Source organism: Populus alba, chromosome 3 (assembly GCF_005239225.2).
Source record: "Populus alba chromosome 3, ASM523922v2, whole genome shotgun sequence".
Lineage (NCBI taxonomy): Eukaryota > Viridiplantae > Streptophyta > Magnoliopsida > Malpighiales > Salicaceae > Populus > Populus alba.
In genome coordinates, this window is record NC_133286.1 from 12,612,116 (window position 1) to 12,632,264 (window position 20,149).

The window sequence follows — 20,149 nt, forward strand, 5'->3', positions numbered from 1 at the left end:
AAGTTTTAGATGAAAGTTTGTAATAATTTTTTTAAGCTGTGATTTTAAATGTTATATACCATATGTCAGTATAGAATTGTTGTCAAAAAATTTCCTAATCCTTGAAAGATTTAGAAATACATAAATGAAAATTTGTTGTATATATTAAGAAAGATATTTTTAATTAGATTAAAAATAAAATTATTATGAATCAGTTTTAAAATATAAAATATCGAATATAACAATTATAATGTAAGTTTTTTTTATTTTAAATGTATTCTTAAATTAATTTTTCTTGACTTGAGTTAGTACATATATTTTAAATTAATTTCTCTATATAACACATGTTTATATAATATATAATATTAAATATTTGTTAATAATTTATCTTTTTATTTAAAAAATTCTTACTCCACCGCTAGCTAAAATTAGCATAAAAACCGGAGTTACAATGCCATGCATATCACATTTTTTTTTTTTTTCCAGTAATACATGTGAGAATTAAAACAGTAATCGGAACATTCCATGTTAGGCATCATGCACATCCGAATAATAAATAGATATGTACCCAAAATAAAAATGTTACATAAAATTGTGGTACAATAAATAAACAAATAAACTAAAGTAAAAGTAAATCCATAATAAAATTCACATGGTAGTTTTTACATGCAGATAGCAAAAACGAGATTGAGAAGAGAAAGGGGCGTCGATATTCTCATTAGGTGACCTCTTGACTGATCACCATCTCTCACCAAACTCCCACGCCCGCCTACCCGCCCTATTTCCATGTTTCTTATTTGCTAGTATATTATCTGTCTAGTCCTTGTTTCTCTATTTTAACGAAACTATCTCTTTATAAACAAAAATCCTCTCCCTTGACAAGTGATTATTGATTATTGTCCCCCCCCCCTCCTTTTCTCTTCTGTAATTCGAGTTACGAAAAAAAATGGCTGAATCGGTGGAGTTACCGAGTCGGTTAGCGATCCTTCCGTTTAGAAACAAGGTTCTTTTACCTGGCGCCATAATTCGCATTCGCTGTACTTCTCCCAGCAGGTACTCATTTTCTTTTATTTGATTCTCTCTCTCTCTCTCTCTCTTTAATTTAGAACTACACTTATGGATTCAAGTTTCTACATATTCGGAAATTTATAAATTATTCGATTTTTCTTCATGATGAATTGCGTGATTATTTATTTGTATTTTTATAAATTGATTGTTTTCGATGAATTCTAGTGTGAAATTGGTAGAGCAAGAGCTTTGGCAGAGAGAAGAGAAGGGGTTGATTGGTATTTTGCCAGTCAGGGATGCTGCTGCTGCTTCCTCGTCGGAGACAGCATCTGTGGGCCCAACGTTATCCCAAGGCAAAACTCGTGATCCTTTTGTTTTTTTAATCTCTCTTTTTGGTAGCGTTTGACTTATTTTTTGCTATATATAAATTGAAGGGAAATATGATTTGTTTAGGTCTTGGTAGTGATTCCAGCGAGAGAAGCTCGAAAACTCAAGCCAGTACCTCGTCGGATAATGTCAAGCTTGATGGGAAACACCAACAGGAAGTTTTTCACTGGCATAATAGGTTTATACTTTAATTCCAAATTCAAGTTCATTGTTTTTGCTGTTTTTAAATTTTAAGTTAAAGTAAAAGTAGCGACAATGGATGTTGAGTTCCTTTTAGGGGAGTGGCGGCTCGTGCTTTGCATCTTTCTAGAGGAGTGGAGAAACCTAGTGGGAGGGTGACGTATATAGTTGTTCTTGAAGGCTTGTGCAGATTCAACCTCAATGAACTTATTACGAGAGGGACTTATTATACTGCACGGGTATCTCCACTTGAAATGACAAATGCTGGTATGTTTTGAATTAATTTCTATACTTTCCGCATGCATTGATACCGAGTCATATAGCACTGATGTGCTCTATATAGTGTCGTTGATCAGTGTGCTGAATTATTTCCTCTGTCTTGATATTTTATTAGAGCTGGAGCAAGTGGACCAAGATCCTGATTTTATAGCATTGTCTCGCCAGTTCAAAGCAACTGCAATGGAGCTGATTTCTGTTCTTGAGCAGGTAATTTTCTGTTGTGATATTTGGGGATTAAATTATGAAATGCAATGCACCCCCCTGTTTATATGTGAACCTTGTCATAGTAAGATATGATCGTTGGCAAATTAATTAGTCAAATTAACGTGTCTCTTTCAAGAGCGTTGATTCTTTTATTACTTGAAAAGAATTAGCTCCTTCATATTGTTTTTCATGTTTGTATTGTTATTCTGTCACTGATTGCTGTTTCATTTTCTGCTTTTAGAAACAAAAAACTGGTGGGAAGACAAAAGTCCTTCTGGAGACAGTTCCTGTTCACAAATTAGCAGATATATTTGTTGCTAGCTTCGAGATAAGTTTTGAAGAGCAGCTATCTATGTTGGATTCAGTTGATCTAAAAGTAAGACTGTCAAAAGCTACTGAGCTGGTTGATCGACATTTACAGGTAATCAGTTCATCCTCTGATAAACATCTAATGCTTTTACATGAAGTGTTCTTGATTATCCTTCCAGCCTTCAAAAAGTCATGTTTTAATGTGTATTTGTGACAGTCAATACGCGTGGCAGAGAAGATCACGCAAAAGGTTGAAGGACAATTGTCAAAATCACAGAAAGAGTTCCTTCTGCGTCAGCAGGTTAGCTTTTCTTCTTAGGTAGTATAATATGTAGGCTACAATATGCAGGTACTGTAGCATATTTGAAGCATCTACTATGGAAATGAGAGCCTTGTTTTCTGGTTTCAATCGTGCAATTTAAATGTTGTTAGATGTAAGCTATTGTAGATGCAAGCTATGTTTTAACCAATTAGCAGAGCTTCTTAGGAGGATTCATGCTACTATCAGTAATAAGCATTTTTTTTCCTGTGGGGGATGGAGGTTCAGGAAATCTACAAGTCCTGTCATTTGGATCTAATTTGAAGTGTTTTTTTTTTTTTTTTTTTAAATAAAGATAAAAGCTATGTTTTTTTTTAAATAAAGATAAAAGTGGAAGTCTAGTTGTTCTACTGTGGTAACTGCACTATATTTTCATCTTTTAAGTTCATTATTCAATGTAGCATTTTATAACTGTATTTGGAGAGGGAGTTATGATAATTTAGTTTTTACATTGCAAGATTCCCCAAAGTTATTTTGTGATTGAAGGGGCCTGAAAGGCTCCTTAATGGAAGGGTCTCTTTTGGGTATTAAATTGACATCAACTGGTGTAGCTGATTTGGAACTTTTCATGTTAGTTTTGTATGTAATGGACCAATGGTTATAGACAAAGATGCGAAGTGCTATCAGGCTGTGTCTCATGCTTAATATTTACAAGTGTGTGGCTAATTTCCTTGCTAAGATGGTTTCTCACCAGGCTGCTTTGGAGACTCAGTGGATGACCTATCCTCCTGGTCTGCGTAATCGCCTCCTTGGTGACTTAGTTGGGGCTGTTTCTGTTAGGCCTTAGTTTGCTTTCTTTTCTGCTGTTTTTGTTTTTTTTTTTTTTAAAAAAGTGTATGGCTGCAGCTATTCAGTAAATTATTTGCTTGTAGAACATTCTTTTTTAAATCTCAGCTAGATACTATAATTGTTTTAATTTTTGAGCTAATCCATTTGATATATGTTCTAGATGAGGGCTATAAAAGAGGAGCTTGGTGACAATGATGATGATGAGGATGATGTAGCTGCCCTAGAAAGGAAGATGCAAAGTGCAGGAATGCCTTCAAATATCTGGAAGCATGCCCAAAGGGAGTTGAGGTATGTGTTTTTGGATCACAATCTTTTGATTGCTGGATTTAATGTGGCAATAAAAGTAGTTGATTCTTATCTAGCCAAGGATTTGACTAAAACCACATGTTGATGCAGTGTTAAAATATCATTACTTTGGAAAGTTTGTGTGGAGAAATGTTATTAGTTTCATATGTAGATGACTCCGTTTAGAAATCTCTAAAGTCCAAGACAACTTTTATGAAGACTTATTGTGTTAGAAAACTTAAATGTCAACATGTACATCTGAGAAAACATCTACAGACATTCCAATACATCTAGTGTGGTAACGATTGTGCAAACCCTGACACGAAGCTATACTCTGAATCAATGTTTTTTGATGCTGGTTGGACTACCAAAGCTTTAGTGTTACCCATACATAGAGGCTAGGTGGATCATTCTTGCAGACCCATTGGGCTGCTGCATTTCTAATATCTCAATGGAATATCATAGTGCTGAAAGAGGTCCTTATCCTAATTAGATTTATTTTCAATATGATACTTGCAATCATCAAATTTTGTGGTTCCTGTGTTTTACATGCATTTCCTCTGGAAAGATTTAGACTTCATTTGAATTAGAGTCTTTCCTGCTCAGAAATGTTCTAATGCAAGACCTGGATTTTGTATTCTGGAGTCTTGAATTTTCTGTTCATCCTCTTCTATATTTACGCTTTTTTTTTTCCTCTGTTTCAGGAGGCTTAAGAAAATGCAACCTCAGCAACCTGGATATAATAGTTCACGTGTTTACTTGGAGCTTCTTGCTGACCTGCCCTGGCAGACAGTGAGTGAAGAACATGAATTGGATCTAAAAGCTGCAAAAGAACATCTTGATAATGACCACTATGGTCTAGTCAAAATCAAGCAACGTATTATTGAATATCTAGCTGTTCGCAAGGTTGACATATTTAAATGTTGTTTCCTTGAGTGCCTTTAAAATTTTAAATTTCAATTGGATTTTAGTCTGGATTTATTTGTTTCGATTGCAGCTTAAACCAGATGCAAGAGGTCCAGTTTTGTGCTTTGTTGGCCCACCAGGTGTTGGAAAGACATCTCTGGCTTCGTCTATTGCTGCTGCCTTGGGCAGAAAATTTGTTCGTATATCCCTTGGTGGCATTAAGGATGAGGCTGATATTAGAGGGCACAGGAGAACATACATCGGAAGCATGCCTGGGCGTCTTATAGATGGAATAAAGGTAGAGCTTGTTTTGGTGGATTATATTTTTCCAATGTTTGCTGTCTCTTGTCAATATCTTTTTTGGTACACAAGCCACCAGAATGTATTTTCATTAGGAAAATAATTTCCAAGTGGGGTAGCTTGAAGTTTTCTATTATGCTAGGTCATCAGATTTTTATGCCCCAGTAATTTCCATATAGCTATCTCACACAAACTAGTTTTTCATTAATCACTATCTATTTATGACTGACATCTCACATATAAAAGATTTGCCTTAGTTTTAGAGAAGGCCTAGTTGCTTTAATTCCAATCAAAAAGTTCTTTTTGATTGAAATAGTTCTCTCATCATACAACATATGGGCACCTTAAATTCTGTCACAAGGAATGCAAAAATCTGAAGTTCGTTCTTTTAGATTGGTGTGATTAGTGGGAGATTATTGTCCTTTCTTTAATGATTGATGACATGTAGAGGAAATGAAACACACTTTCCAACTGTTCTTTAATTTATACAAGTAGATTTATCTGTAGAAGGAAAAAAAATCAGGGTTGCTTTGATCAGCAACGCAGCCATTGGCCCAGTTCATACGCCCTGATTTGTGCCAAGAATGTGATGCTGATGGATTTTGAATAGACAAATGATCTAAATTGAAGAAGGCTCAATTAATTTTCATGCTTAACCATGGAACTATGCATCTATTTATGTACAGTATGTGTCATGACTCCAGGAACTATGTGGATTTACTTAATTTGAGCTTTGTCCCCTCTCTTGCAGTTTTTCTTTAGAGTTAGTTTTAGTTAGGATAATACAGCAAGTTGATAATTGTGACCTTCTGTATTCATGTTCCCGTTTTAGTGTTTTATCTCCTTCTGAACATGATCTCTCACATGAGGTAGCATAGAACTTGGGTGTAAATTAGATCATTCAGTTGCTTACCATTCTGCAATTGATTTTTTTGTTGCACAAGAGTTGAATTTTGAAGTTATGAACCAAATTCCTCTTTGCAAACAAAGATCATGTGACCAAGTTAGTGAATGATTTTATGTTACTTTTCTGGTATTTTGGCTTTAGAGAGTGGGTGTTTGCAATCCTGTGATGCTGCTGGATGAGATTGACAAGACGGGTTCTGATGTGCGTGGGGATCCAGCTGCAGCTCTGCTGGAGGTTCTTGATCCTGAACAGAATAACACATTCAACGATCAGTATCCTATTTTTGGCTGCAGGATGTCTTTCACTGAATCTTGGTTTTGTCTCACTGGGCATGCATTTGCATCCCTAAAGTTTAATTCCATATACATATGATATAAATCTAAAGTTTTCATCACTAATGTTAATGATGCAAATTCTATTTATTTTTCTTTTTATAGGACCAGGAGAAAATTTTAAGGCATGAAGTTCATTTGGAGGTGTTGAAATTTAGATCTGATCGATGCCATTAAATCTAAACTCTGAGTAAAATAACATCTCTCTCGTGATAAGTATGTCAGAATGGTTCTACCTTAACTTAAGGTCTGTAGCTATCTGAATGTTCCATTTGACCTTTCAAAGGTGATTTTTGTGGCAACTGCAAATAGGATGCAGCCTATTCCTCCACCGCTCTTGGACAGGATGGAAGTCATTGAGCTGCCTGGATACACACCTGAAGAAAAGCTTAGAATAGCAATGCAGTATTTGATTCCAAGAGTTTTGGATCAACACGGGCTGAGCTCTGAGTTCCTTCAAATTCCAGAGGTAGTGAATTTATTGCTTGACTGATGTTAATAATTTACAAGGATACCTTCTTAATTTCTTGTTATCAATTTCATGCTTAAGGACATCTTTTTCCTTCACAATTGCAGAATAATGTTTGTTTTTGAGATGAAATTTATTATTTTCTTATTCTCACACAATTCAATATTTAAGCATTTCATATTGGAGCGAACAATTTTTTATTTGAAGGTCATCTATGGAAGTACTCCTATTTTTCCTTCATTAATATTTATTGTTGAAAGTTGTCAACCAGTTACTTCATCAGTCATCAAATGCGTGGAATGATGTGGTTATTTATTATCTATCAAGGGATATCATCCAATCATTGCATTTCTATCTTTCTAAATTCTTTATCCACTTGTTGCATTTTATTTTGCTGAAATAATTCATCCAATAGTGATCTATGGATGCTGGGATGCTATGGTAATTGTGATAAGAATGAAGTATTTGAGTGATTAGAAGGAGAGGCAGACAAAAGTTTGAAGTGAAAAATACAGATTTAGAATCATGACAACTCACTGAAAGTGGGATGGGATCCGTGCAGCTGCTCCATCTTGTTTGGGATGGAGATGAGTTGAATTCAGCATCACCATCTGGCTAACATAATACTTTTGAAATTGTCCGGTCTCACATATGACCAACTGATAACTTCTTCCCAAACTAATGTGAATCCATGTCTTCAATATCTTCCCTCTTTAGAATTATGAAGAAAATGAGAAAAAAAAGAAGATAGGACTCGGTGAGAAATTTTCTGGACAAGATATTGCATATTCTGTAATAATCTGCACATAAGTTGTTAATGAATATACATCCTGATAGCCTTTCCAACATATTGTAGGGTATGGTGAAACTTGTCATTCAGAGATACACAAGGGAGGCAGGTGTACGCAATTTGGAGAGGAACTTGGCTGCCTTGGCTCGTGCTGCAGCTGTGAGAGTTGTGGAGCAAGAACAAGCTGTCCCGTTGAGAAAAGATATGCATCAGCTTGCTTCACCATTGCTGGATAACAGACTCGCTGAGGGAGCTGAATTGGAAATGGAAGTTATACCAATGAATGAAAACAAGCATGAGATATCAAACACTTTCAGCATTGCCTCACCTTTGGTTGTGGATGAGCCTATGCTGGAGAAAGTACTTGGGGTAATAATTATTTTCGTTGTTTCTTGATTTTCAACAGGATGCTTTATGTTTGAATGCTTCTGATCTTTTATGCATTATTCAAGTTTATTTTAATGGGTTTGAGCTTTGTGATAACCATCTGCTTAGCAATTAGATCCAGTATGTTTACTATTGTACATAAGGGTGTTAATCTTTTCTTGCTGGAACCAAACTGTGAAGATGTTCTTTTTTACATTGATATATTCATGGGTTGCTCGCTTGGATGATCTTAAAAAATACGTTGACATTTGGTTATGCTTTGGTGGTTCCTTTTTCCAAATTGAGAATGCTGAGTATTATTGTGGTTTGGGCATTTCAGTTACTTTGATAGAATTGGCATGTGCCAAAAGTCATGCATGACAGCTACACTGCTGGCATCATGTTGTTTGTTTTGTCATGCATTGAGGAAGTTCAGCCTGCTCAACCTTCCATTATTTGTCAGATTTTGAATTATAGCATGATCTCATATTTCCTTGCTGTTGCTATGCCTTCCCATGCATTGTGTGGTCTGAAGCTAAATTTTGTATTGACCAAATACAATGGTTTTCCCAATTACATAATGCAGGTGGTAAGGTCTGTTGTAAATTTGACCACTTCTGAGAATCTTTTACTTGATCTTTTACTTTGATGCAGCCTCCACGTTTTGATGACAAAGAAGCTGCAGAGCGTGTTGCATCCCCAGGGATATCAGTTGGGCTTGTCTGGACTGCCTTTGGTGGAGAGGTTCAGTTTGTGGAGGCTACAGCAACGGCTGGAAAGGGTGAATTACATCTTACTGGACAACTTGGTGATGTAATTAAAGAATCAGCACAAATAGCACTGACATGGGTAATTCAAAATTTTCCCGATCATCAGTTCATTCTTTTTAGGATTATGAAATGAATAATCATCACTATTGATGAAGGCCAAGCTTTAAATTGCTTTTAAATCACCTATGAAATGCTTATTTGCCCAACATTCAAGGGTGTAGCATCTTTCTCTGTTTGAAATGCATGATTGGAAATAAAATCACGTTAAAAATGAGATGTTATGCAGAAAATAATCCTGTTTTCTATTAATGGAATTTTTTTTCTCGAGATACTTGTGTTATCGAGTCATTTATGATGTAGGTACGAGCGAGGGCAACTGATCTTAAGCTGGCAGCTGCTAATGAAACCAATTTCCTTAAGGGTCGAGATGTTCATATACATTTCCCTGCTGGTGCAGTACCGAAGGATGGACCCTCAGCTGGTGTGACATTGGTAACAGCTCTGGTTTCACTGTTTAGTCAGAAAAGAGTAAGAGCAGATACAGCTATGACTGGGGAGATGACTTTGAGGGGCCTTGTACTTCCTGTTGGCGGTATCAAGGATAAGGTATAGTCTCTTGATTAGCTGGTCTTGTTATTTTTATCCATTAAAATAGAGGGTCCTAACTGTGGTGTGGCATGATAGAGCTGTTGGTTTAACCTCAAGCACTACCGTTTCTTTCTTTATTTTTTTCCCTTCAAGTTGAACCATATACCACAACAAACAACATTTTTTGGCATCTTTTTCCATTTAAAGCTTAATAAATGGAGTTCTCATGCCACATGACTGGTTGCTCCTTTTGAATTATAATTAAGACCTTATATATACTTTTGTTGACCTGCAAAACATCTTGACTTGTGTGCTTGTTGGAAACGTTAACATTTTTGCAGTTTTATGTGGTTGTATCTGTTCTTGCTGCAAATGCAAACACATTTGCTGTTATTGTGTTTTCATACATATTGTATTTGTGTATTGTATTGTGACTTCTAATTTAGGTTTTAGTTTTTGCTTGATCTTTTTCCTATAATTGGCAAATAATGGCCTGTTCCATTCATATTATTAGGACCACCCAAAACTTATTCTGTGTTCATTGACAGCTACCTGGCTAAGCTGTTGGGAATGCTGTTTGATAGTCTCATGCCAAATTCTGTACAATTTCTTAAGAAATTCAAATCTTGTTGTAAAATGGAGTGTGGTGACTGGAAAGTTTTGTAGTTGGCTGGGGATGTAACCGAAATCTTGTGCTTGTTATGTCATATATGCATGTTTAATTTGATAGCTTTGAGCTTGCATATTATGGCATATTTGATTAATGTACACACGGTATCAACTGTAAAAATTATGGACTATAATCATTAGTTTGTGTGGAACACCATCTGCTTAGGCACTCAGCATCTCTCATGTGTGGCATGCTTATATCAGAGGTGCAGTTTCTTAAATTGTTCTCTTGCAGATATTGGCAGCACACCGCTATGGCATCAAGAGAGTGATTCTGCCAGAGAGAAATTTGAAGGATTTGGTTGAAGTACCGGCAGCTGTGCTTGGCAGTCTTGAGGTAATGTTTCTGTTTGAAGCATATTGTTTGTCTGCTTTATCAGTCCATGTTGAACAGAGATTTACTGGTCTACTATGGAACTGCAGTGTCCTTTCTTGTCCTCTTTTAGATTCATTTACCCCTCACTTTCCTGGCCATGTTAAAAGGAATTTAGATGGCAGATATATTCTTTTGCTTAAAATGATGGCTTGGCATTTGTGAATTCATTGGTAGCGTGGAAACAATTTGCTCTTGAATGTACTTTTTGAGATGAGCACAGGTCAATAGCCAGAATTTCCATATTCATCTAATTTCCACTTTGGGAAGAGTCTGATCATATGTTCGAGTGCTTATCTCTCACATTGAGAGATCTCATCTATTTAAGTTTTCCCACCGTAAGAAACTTAAGCATGGTGGTTGATGGTGGATATTTGTTGTGATGCTTGCCTCACCTGTATGCATCAAACTCTCATCTTGACAGATTTTACCAGCTAAGCAAATGGAAGACGTGTTGGAGCATGCATTTGAAGGTGGTTGTCCGTGGAGACAACACTCAAAATTATGACAACCCCCCCAGGCATGTATCTAACCAATCCCCGGTGACGTGGTTGTTTGGCTTGTCCCACATCCAATTGCAGACAGAGTTCATATTTATTCCGCCGCTGCCGTCATAGTCGGAGATCAAAAGGAGTGCTATAAGTCCTACTGGTCAGTGCTCTAACAAGGAAAAAGGCAAGTTCAATTGCTGGGACCTTAACATTTGTAATCTTTGAGAAAAGTTTTCATGTCCAGTCCTTTTTCCCCTTTCACGTGGCTGTATTCATAGCGGGTAAGCCACCGCTTTCCTATTATTTCCGCACCCTTCCATGTTTCTTCCGTCTGATTATAAAAATTGTGTACAAGTTATTTATATAATGGAGCCAGGCAACGCCAGACATTTAATTAAATGGAATGGTGCTCGTAAGTTGTAAATTTGTTCGGAGGCTTGCCCAACAGGTTTAATAAAGTTTCTGATTAATGGTGGTGTGTGGACTATACGTGAACGAACCTCTACATCTATCTTCAATAACTAATGGCGTTATCTGGAAATGTCAGCGGGTAGCTTGTGTTTGATAGACTTTGGAAAATATTCAGTTGAGATGGAGTGCAGTCAAGGTTGTAGATGTGAAATTTATAATATAAATTTGGATTGTAAAATCATAAAAAAAATATATTCAAACTAATTATATATTTATAGTTTCGGTCAAATAATAAATAATAATATAATATAATTAAAATAAAAGTGAAATAAACAATATAAATATTCAAACACCTTAAAATATATAATTTAAATAAAAATTTATAAATGGTTTAAATAACTTAAAAATATAATATAATACAATTTATTTATAGAATTTTATTAACTAAAAATTAACAAATCTAAAACAAATAATTTGTTCAAGAATCAATATATGCATCAACAATGATGTATAAGGTAAAGAGTTGGATAAAATACAAAAAAAAAAAAAAAAAAAAAAAAAAAGAAGAAGAAGAAGAAGAAGCATGCATGTATATGGTTTATATTCTTATTTGAATCAAGTTGAGTGAAGTTAAATAAGCTATTAAAACCTTGATTGAATTAATCTAATTTAACTCTGTTAATATTTTATATGGTTAAATTAGAAATTGAGTTCTAAATTAAACTTATAAAATTAAACTTTTAATTATAAAATGCAGTGTCGGAAGATTCAAACAGGAAGTTAGTAAATTTTTTAACTTTTATCAAACTCGTAAAATCAGTTCGATTTTACTGAGTTTGACCGATTTTTGAATTTTTAACTTAATTTTAAATATTATATACATATTAACTCATAAAATCATATAATTTTATGATAACAATGATTGCAGTAGCAAAAGTTCTAAAATCAAAGGCTCGAGGCTTGGCTAGGGAAAAATCCAATAATACTTGGGTGATTATTGTATGAGGTAGATTTATGTGGAGGATGCGAGACAGTCCTTGGTAACTTGCTTTCCGTTCTATCTATCCACGTATAACACAAGGTAGAACTGCTGCATGATTTGACCAAGTACTAAAGGTGTCAGCTAAAATTGTTTGTTTTGGAGGTGCAATCTCTGAAATCTGGGACTCTAAACTGGACTTCCGTTGTGCTATAATATCACCACATTATCAATCGAGGGTCTCAATGGTATCACCAACATCAGAAAAGAAGAAGAAGCTCTGCTCAGTGCCTGCAACGGCATGCAAAATGATGGAGAACACGAGAACTCTCAAACAAATCTTCTAATTATTTGTGTTATTTTCAATGCATACGCTTTTGTCATATGACCATTAACGATCAGGATTCATGCAAGACGCTAATGAATTCAAAACAGAGTCATTCAAATGGTCTGGCTATATAATCAACAGTCTCAATTCACTAGAGAGCAATTCCATTTGTGTTTTAAGAAACAGATTTATCAGTTGGAAGGAAAAATCATCCTGCGCAGAGAGGTGTCTTCAAGGAAGGGAAAAAACATTGGAGTTCTTGTTTATAAGGCTTTATTTAGATCTCTGGAAATCACAGCAAAAACATATCTTGGCAGAGCTTATCAGTTATAGAGACAAGATCAAACAGACAGGGAAGAATTGTGAGAAAAACTGAAGACAGGACCACAATGACCATCAGCCTACCAATGCAGAGTTGAGAGCACTGTGAACATCAATACCAATCTGTGCCTCAGCTTTCTCCAACTCGGTTGTAGCTGAGCTGAGCTTCTGTGTGAAATCTGCTAGCCCCTTTTGAACCAAGTTCTGATCAATGTGGTCAACTGGAACAGCCTCAACAACGACTATATCAGCAACCGAGTTTGCATGGACAAAGACAAACCCACTGGTAAGGAAATATTTTTTCACATCATTTCCTTCATGGACTGATAAGACCCCAGGCTTCAGTTCCGCAATAGTAGGTACATGCCCTGGCAAAACACCCATTTGCCCAGTTGTTGCTGGTATAATGACCATGTCAACCTGCATCACATCAATAAGCACGATGATTATGAACGTATATGTATTGAAAAAAGGTCTCATGTTGGGAATCCCTCCATTCCATATCTAGGGTACAGCATGCAGATTAAAAATCCTCTTAACATGCTGATGCAAGCACACCAATGTACCATCTGATTGTTTTCCATACAACAGCCGAAATCAAATTGCTGGGAAGTACATCATGCTATAAGAAGGTTCAAACAAAGACAGAAAATGGTTATGACTGGGTGTGAAAATGTAGAAGATCAACTTAAACACTCCACCAAGCACATCAAAGGGCTTTGGTTTATTTTGATTATAATTTTTTGACTGTAATCGCTCTCCTCTAACATAGAAGCATGCTCAAATTTTTATTTCATCTTCTGCGTTCTCTTCTTAAAGTGAATGGCTAACTTAATAGTATGAACAACTTCAGTGGGTGAGAAATTAGAAAGCACATGCACAAAATTACAAGCAGTCACTGACTGAATCACAGGGAGTTCAGACATATACAAAAGCCTAAAGAGGTAAATGGCAGACGGGTGTGACAAAAAACATAGACAATTGAACATGCACTGTCACGTGTTAAACCACGCTTGACTAGGCATGTCGCCTTTTTATCCCCAATGCTACTGTTATTAACCTCATCATGAATTACTGGAGTAGACATTGGAGTGCATGTGGTAGAAAAGGGAACAGCTCGTTTTAACTCTAAATGGTTCATTTCAAAGCTTGCACTCTATACCTGGAGAGACTAGATTCAGGGACTGATGGGGACATCGAACCAGAAACACTATTTACGCACGCGTATGATCATAGACGATGGAGGATAGCCCAAACCATTGAGAAATTGGGCTTTAACTTATGTTTTTGGATTTAATTTATATGGACTTTCAGTTGAGTTTTATTAATTTAGCTTTATTTGTTGGGCTTGATTTAATTAATGTTGGATATTTTATTTAATGGGCCATAAGCCCAATTGCTTATTCAAGTTAGGGTTTTAGTATAAATACCCTACTTTTCTAAGTGTTAAGGGACTTTTGATGATTAATGAAAAAATGCAGATTTGCATATCTCCAACCCCTCTCCTCCTCTTCTTCTTAGCTTCTTTCTTTCTCTAAAGCTTCTTTCTTTTCTTGCTTTAATTCTTTTTATTTGTTGTCCCGCGTCAAATTTGGTATCAGAGCACGGCTTTTAATTGTTCTTACAATTAAGCGATCTATGTGTTCATGTTTAACCCTAGATTAATCTGAAAAAAAAAAAAATCAGTACTGTTCAAAAAAAAAAATCAAAAACATCCACTGTTCTGATCACAAGAAAAAAAAAAAGAGAGTTCCCCGTTCACTGTTCACTGTTCAAAATCACTGTTCATCTTCGATCTTCAGCAGCGGCGCCCCGCCATCAACGGCGCCTCAGACCATCACAGCATCCGCAGACACCACCGAGAAGACCTGCACATCACTCCCACAAGACGATCGCCCATTCTACATCAACGCCGATCACAGCCACCGATTACTAGTCCTCACCGATTTACTGCCTTCGACGTCCAGTAGCGACGCCACAGCGCCATCCAGCAGCGACACCACCGCCTCGTCCCTCGCATCGCCATACCTGAGCAGAATCAGCAACCTTCGTGCGCCGTCGCCGACAGCAACAGGGCACCGAAGCCAGAAAGAAGGAGAACAGTAGCTGGGAAAATAATTAACCTAGACACGTCAGCGCATCAGTGGCCTTCCACGCCAGCAGTTCTTGCCACGTCATCAGATCGTGCCATGTCAGCGGTACCAGCCACATCATCTGTCTTGTCAGCCCTCTAAATCCACGTCAGCCGCCACATCAGCATGAGCAGCCACATCATTGTCCGCCACATCAGCATGAGCAGCCATGTCACCCCAATTGCCATGTCATCTGAGGTCCATCCACGATCGAATTCGACGATTTGAATCTTGGTCGGTAAATTACTCTACTCTTTGGTTTGTTGATTTTTACTTCTTTGGTATTGCACTTAGTATTCGAAATTATCATTAATATTTCTTTTTGTGCCAAAAAAAAATAATCTCACCTAGCGTTTTTATTGTTAATTATGTTCATCAACCTCTTTCATTAGTGATAGCTAATATCTTGTTCTATTTGATAATTATAAGTTCTCGCTTGTGACATCGTATTTGATTAATCATTTACACTTAAAAAAAAAAAAAAAATCTAGTATTACATGCTTACAATTTTATTAGTGTAATTTGTTCTTGATTAATCTCCACATTTAAAAAAAAAAAAAAAAATTAGCTTTATTTTTGTATTGTGATTTTACATGCAAGAACCATTTGTGATCTCAATTCCATTTATAAGTTAGTATTGCATGCATTTGTGTCACGATCATCTAGTGTTTAAGCTCAAGTTTACACTTATTGTAGACTCAACCTTTAGTGATACCCTAATGATCATTTTAAAGGAACTGCAAACTTAGGTGATCAACATGTTTAGAAGAATTGAGCCCCAAGAGAGTTTTCGAATAAAGTACTCAAAGACCAATAAATATCACAAGAATAATCATTATGAACAAGATCACTCTGAGCGACACCAATATGACCATCATTTAGGTTACTCTAAACATGATGATTTTGATGAGCGAGTCTTGAGTCCTAACAAAATAGAAGCCCCCACTTTTGACGGTCGTCATGACCCTTGGATATTTGATATGTGGATTCGTGATATGGATCAATTCTTTGAGTGGCATAATTTGTCTGATAATAAGAGAGTTAGATTTGCTAAGATGAAACTCATTGATAAAGCCAAAATTTATTGGAGAGATGTTGAGGATTGCTTAGAGATGAGAGGTAAACCTCCTATAACTGACTGGATCAAAATGAAACAAAAACTTCAAGAGAAATACGTACCCCAGTCTTATAGGAATAAACTCTTAGACCAATGGAACAATCTAAGACAAGGGAATAAGTCTATCAATGAGTACATAAGACAGTTTAACGATTACATGATTAGATGTGCCATAAGAGAGAGTGAAGCCATGACTTTGTGTAGATTTTGTAGAGGCTTAAATGATGATCTTAGAAGAGAAGTTGTATTTCAAGGTGTATCTACCCTTGACCAAGCTTATACCTTAACTAAAGATTACAAGTTGGTCACAAAGAATCAGTGGAAAAATCGTCAGGACTCTTATAGTATCCCTATTAGGTCCCAATTCAGAAGTAGTGATTCTTTGTTAGTTGCTCCACCCCACAGACCTAATCCTAGTAACTCACAACCTTACAAGAAAGATAAAGTCAAACGAGTTGTTAATGAAATGTCTAAAGTGAGTTCTATGGTTAAATGTACTAATTGTCTAGGTTTTGGTCATATCTCTTTAGATTGTACCTCTGAACCTTTAGTCATCCAAAAATATAAAGATCTAGGTAAAGAGGAATATTGTAGTGTTGAAGTGTATGAGCCTAATCTTGAGGATTTTAGTGACCTAGATGACGAGGATGTGCAAGAAGAGGGACCCAACACAATAAGTCCTAATGAGCTTGAGAATGAGGTTAAGAAAGAGTTTGATATGTCTGCTTTAATGGTGGAGGAAATCTTAAGGAACTCTTCAGTGGAATCACCTATAGAGATAACTATGGTCTTAGAAGAGTCTCATGATATTAGTCCTCCTGAATTATCTGATTCCTCACCCCACATGCTTGGTGTCCAGCACATCATAAGTTCAGAGCAACATGTTGAGTTTCTTGACCCCTTACCACATGCACGTTATGAGGAAGATGAAGATAATCCTAGTTTACTTGATTGTGTCCATACCATATCTACACAGGTTTCAGACAATGCTTGTCTCATTCCACACCCTCAATCATTTAGTGTTCATAGTTACAACCTTGAGGAACTAATAGAACACCTTCCCATATCTCCTCACAATAGGATGTCTAAGTCAGCTGAGTCATTACCATGTAGGGTTCATAATTTGCATATTGAGATCATGAAACAAATTCAAGCAAGTAATGAACAATACAAATTTCGAGCTGATTTACTTAAATATCATAATGCACTTAATGTTGGAGATTATTTCATGATACAGATTAGACCTGAACGGTGTCCTTTGGAAACCGATCATAAATTGCAAGTAAGTAGTGCTAGACCATTCAAAGTGTTGCAAATGATTACATCAAATAATTATGTCATTAAATTGCCATTAAACTTTGATATTAACTCTACTTTGAACATGAAAGACCTCAGTATTTATAAAATACAGCCTACCCCTGATGCTCCTTTTGATACCCCTACCTCATTATCCATATCTTTGGCACAAAAGGAACATATTAATGCTACTTTGAATGCACAAGTTGTTTTTACCAGGGATGGTGAACTTCAGCAAATCCCAGTATATGGACTCGACGACCAGATTCATAATATAATTGGATTATCAGAGAGACATCACAACAGTTTGATCCTTATCTTTGAGAGCATTATCGGAGCTGCCTTAACCTATACTCGACGGGGTCGAGTTCTTCCAACCCCGGGAGAATTGATGGGGACATCGAACCAGAAACACTATTTACGCACGCGTATGATCATAGACGATGGAGGATAGCCCAAACCATTGAGAAATTGGGCTTTAACTTATGTTTTTGGGTTTAATTTATATGGACTTTCAGTTGAGTTTTATTAATTTAGCTTTATTTGTTGGGCTTGATTTAATTAATGTTGGATATTTTATTTAATGGGCCATAAGCCCAATTGCTTATTCAAGTTAGGGTTTTAGTATAAATACCCTACTTTTCTAAGTGTTAAGGGACTTTTGATGATTAATGAAAAAATGCAGATTTGCATATCTCCAACCCCTCTCCTCCTCTTCTTCTTAGCTTCTTTCTTTTCTTGCTTTAATTCTTTTTATTTGTTGTCCCGCGTCAGGGACAGAACAAAAATGCAAAAGAAGAAGAAAAGGGAGCTGGACAAGGACAAGAAATAAGAGGTTGAACTCACTGGGAAGTTTTAAGAGACGTTGGACACTGCCCCTGTTAGTACCGGAGGTACCAAATTCTGGTCAAGAAAGAACCCCGATACTTTACTTGTCTCAATCAAGAATATCAGTAAACTAAATAACAGACTGATTGAATTGGGGCTACATGGACAGTGACTGCTCAATCAGCATAACTATGAAGATTTCAACCCAATGCTGCCCAAACTAAACCAACATCATATGCAGTTTCACCATAAAAATAAACTCAAAGCTGGGTGAAGAAAAAGACTTCCCAGTTTACTCATTGTCAGCAACGTATCCAGATCAAAAGATGATCCTAAAGCCAAATGTGAACACAAACAAACAGCTCTAATTCATAAGCCTTTTAGATCATTAAAGTGAAAATTGAAGGTGCTGCAAGGCACATAAATGTAAAAAAACCAGAATAAAAGTCAAAGAAAGGAATATAGCGGACAAAGATGCAAGATGGTACACAGAAAAAAACCCCCTACTCAAACCTCTAAACTTACAGCATCTAACCAATGAAAGCAGGACATGGATTTTACGCTATAACTCTTCTAACATGCAAGCCAATGTGTGCATCAAAAAAAGAAGAAATTCAAGCCAAAATACCCGCCCGCAAACGAATACCATCCGGTACGCCAAACTTTAAACTAATTTACTTAACAAAAAATCCGGTCTTAGTTAAGCTACAATATTTAAACTGCTCAAATATCTGAGATCGATCGCATAATTAAAAAAAAATCCAATCAAATAAACCCCAAGGGAAACAACAACGGAAACAAATTTCAGCTCGATAAAAGAAAACCCCAAATCAAAATGATAAACAAATTACTCTAATCAAATGCTATAATCTCCAAATCCAAAGAAAACCCATGTGGATTAATACACACAAAAAAGAGAGGCAAAACCCTACATAAGAAAATAAAAGGAAGAAAACAAACCTCCTTGGAGGTGAGCTCTGATGCATATGGAAGAACAAAATTGACAGTGATCTTAGAAGGAATAGTAGATGGAGTAGGAGGACGAGGCTTCATAAAAGCCGATGGAGTCTTAGGTGGATCAATGTTTGGTGCCACTTTTTTCCATGATTCAAGAAATGCTGAGTCCTCGACGGGTGTGGCTGGCACGTTCGTCGACATGGGTCGAGCCCCCATCACCCTAATCGGTTGTTGAGTGGTGGCGATGGATCGAGTCAGTAGGCGTGATGCTTGGCGTAACATGGTTGCTGCTGACGGCTGCTTTCGGAAGAAATAAAGGTCTGCCTGTGTCTCTGAGGAAGGAATTGCCGAATAGTGGAATTGCTAGCCTACTGCTGTAAGTTATTTTCCACCAGTGGATTTTATCTCGCGTGCCTCGCGCGTGACTCTCTTTCTCTAGTCATGGTTTTCCAAATGGCATTATAATTTGAGTTCAATATGAAAATTAATTTATAAAATAAAAGGTGAAACTTAATTTCTCTTCAAGACTTTGTGTTATTTTCAATATAAATTAAGACTATACTATTCTTCTATGCATTATTATCTATCATTTTTAGAGTTTGTTTGATAATATAATTACAGTTATTTTTTAAATAATTTTTTGTGTTAAAATATATATATTAATAATATTTTTTTATTTTTTAAAAATTATTTTTGATATTAATACATCAAAACAATTTAAAAACACTAAAAATATATTAATTTAAAGTTAATAAAAAAATAAAAAAAATTAATTTTTTTTAAAATCATTTTTAAAATGAAAAAACAAAGATGCCTTAACTTCCATCTCTAACGTGATATGTAAAAAGCTAAATAATAATAATATAAAATGTTATAAAATTCTTGAATTCCCAAAACCAACGCAGTTATCCTTTAATTTTTTCTGTTAGTAAAAACATTAGTCCTCCGTGCTTCATTAATAAATAAATAAATTCTTACAGGGATTATTGTGTAGGTTCTAGGAGCCTAAATACAGAAGTGCAATTGAATAAAAACTTAAGGGCTTAAACATAATTTATCTTTATTTATTTAGTAGATGGT

General features: G+C 35.9%; 2 protein-coding genes across 3 annotated transcripts; one reads left to right on the forward strand and one right to left on the reverse strand.

The window, feature by feature from the left end:
• The first annotated feature begins 660 nt into the window (after nucleotides 1-660).
• On the forward strand, nucleotides 661-11,185 carry LOC118062958 (lon protease homolog 2, peroxisomal). Of its 2 annotated transcripts, none has more exons than XM_073408094.1 (17): nucleotides 661-1,032; nucleotides 1,213-1,340; nucleotides 1,422-1,552; nucleotides 1,652-1,821; nucleotides 1,949-2,040; nucleotides 2,279-2,458; nucleotides 2,564-2,647; nucleotides 3,615-3,742; nucleotides 4,444-4,645; nucleotides 4,737-4,943; nucleotides 5,994-6,124; nucleotides 6,440-6,653; nucleotides 7,510-7,812; nucleotides 8,464-8,658; nucleotides 8,940-9,185; nucleotides 10,072-10,173; nucleotides 10,634-11,185. In XM_073408094.1, exons 2-17 carry the CDS (start codon nucleotides 1,284-1,286, stop codon nucleotides 10,715-10,717), a joined length of 2,526 nt encoding a protein of 841 aa, XP_073264195.1. In that variant the 5' UTR covers nucleotides 661-1,032; nucleotides 1,213-1,283; the 3' UTR covers nucleotides 10,718-11,185. The 2 variants fall into 2 exon arrangements, with proteins under 2 accessions (XP_073264195.1, XP_034932744.1); XM_035076853.2 differs by having other exon boundaries at nucleotides 1,441-1,552.
• Nucleotides 11,186-12,648: 1,463 nt separating this feature from the next.
• On the reverse strand, nucleotides 12,649-19,444 carry LOC118062959 (ATP synthase subunit delta', mitochondrial). The gene is made up of 2 exons (XM_035076854.2): nucleotides 19,073-19,444; nucleotides 12,649-13,159 (listed from the first exon to the last, which is right to left on the reverse strand). The coding sequence occupies exons 1-2, from the start codon at nucleotides 19,349-19,351 to the stop codon at nucleotides 12,815-12,817; spliced, it is 624 nt and encodes a 207-aa protein (XP_034932745.1). The 5' UTR covers nucleotides 19,352-19,444; the 3' UTR covers nucleotides 12,649-12,814.
• Between the last annotated feature and the right edge of the window lie 705 nt (nucleotides 19,445-20,149).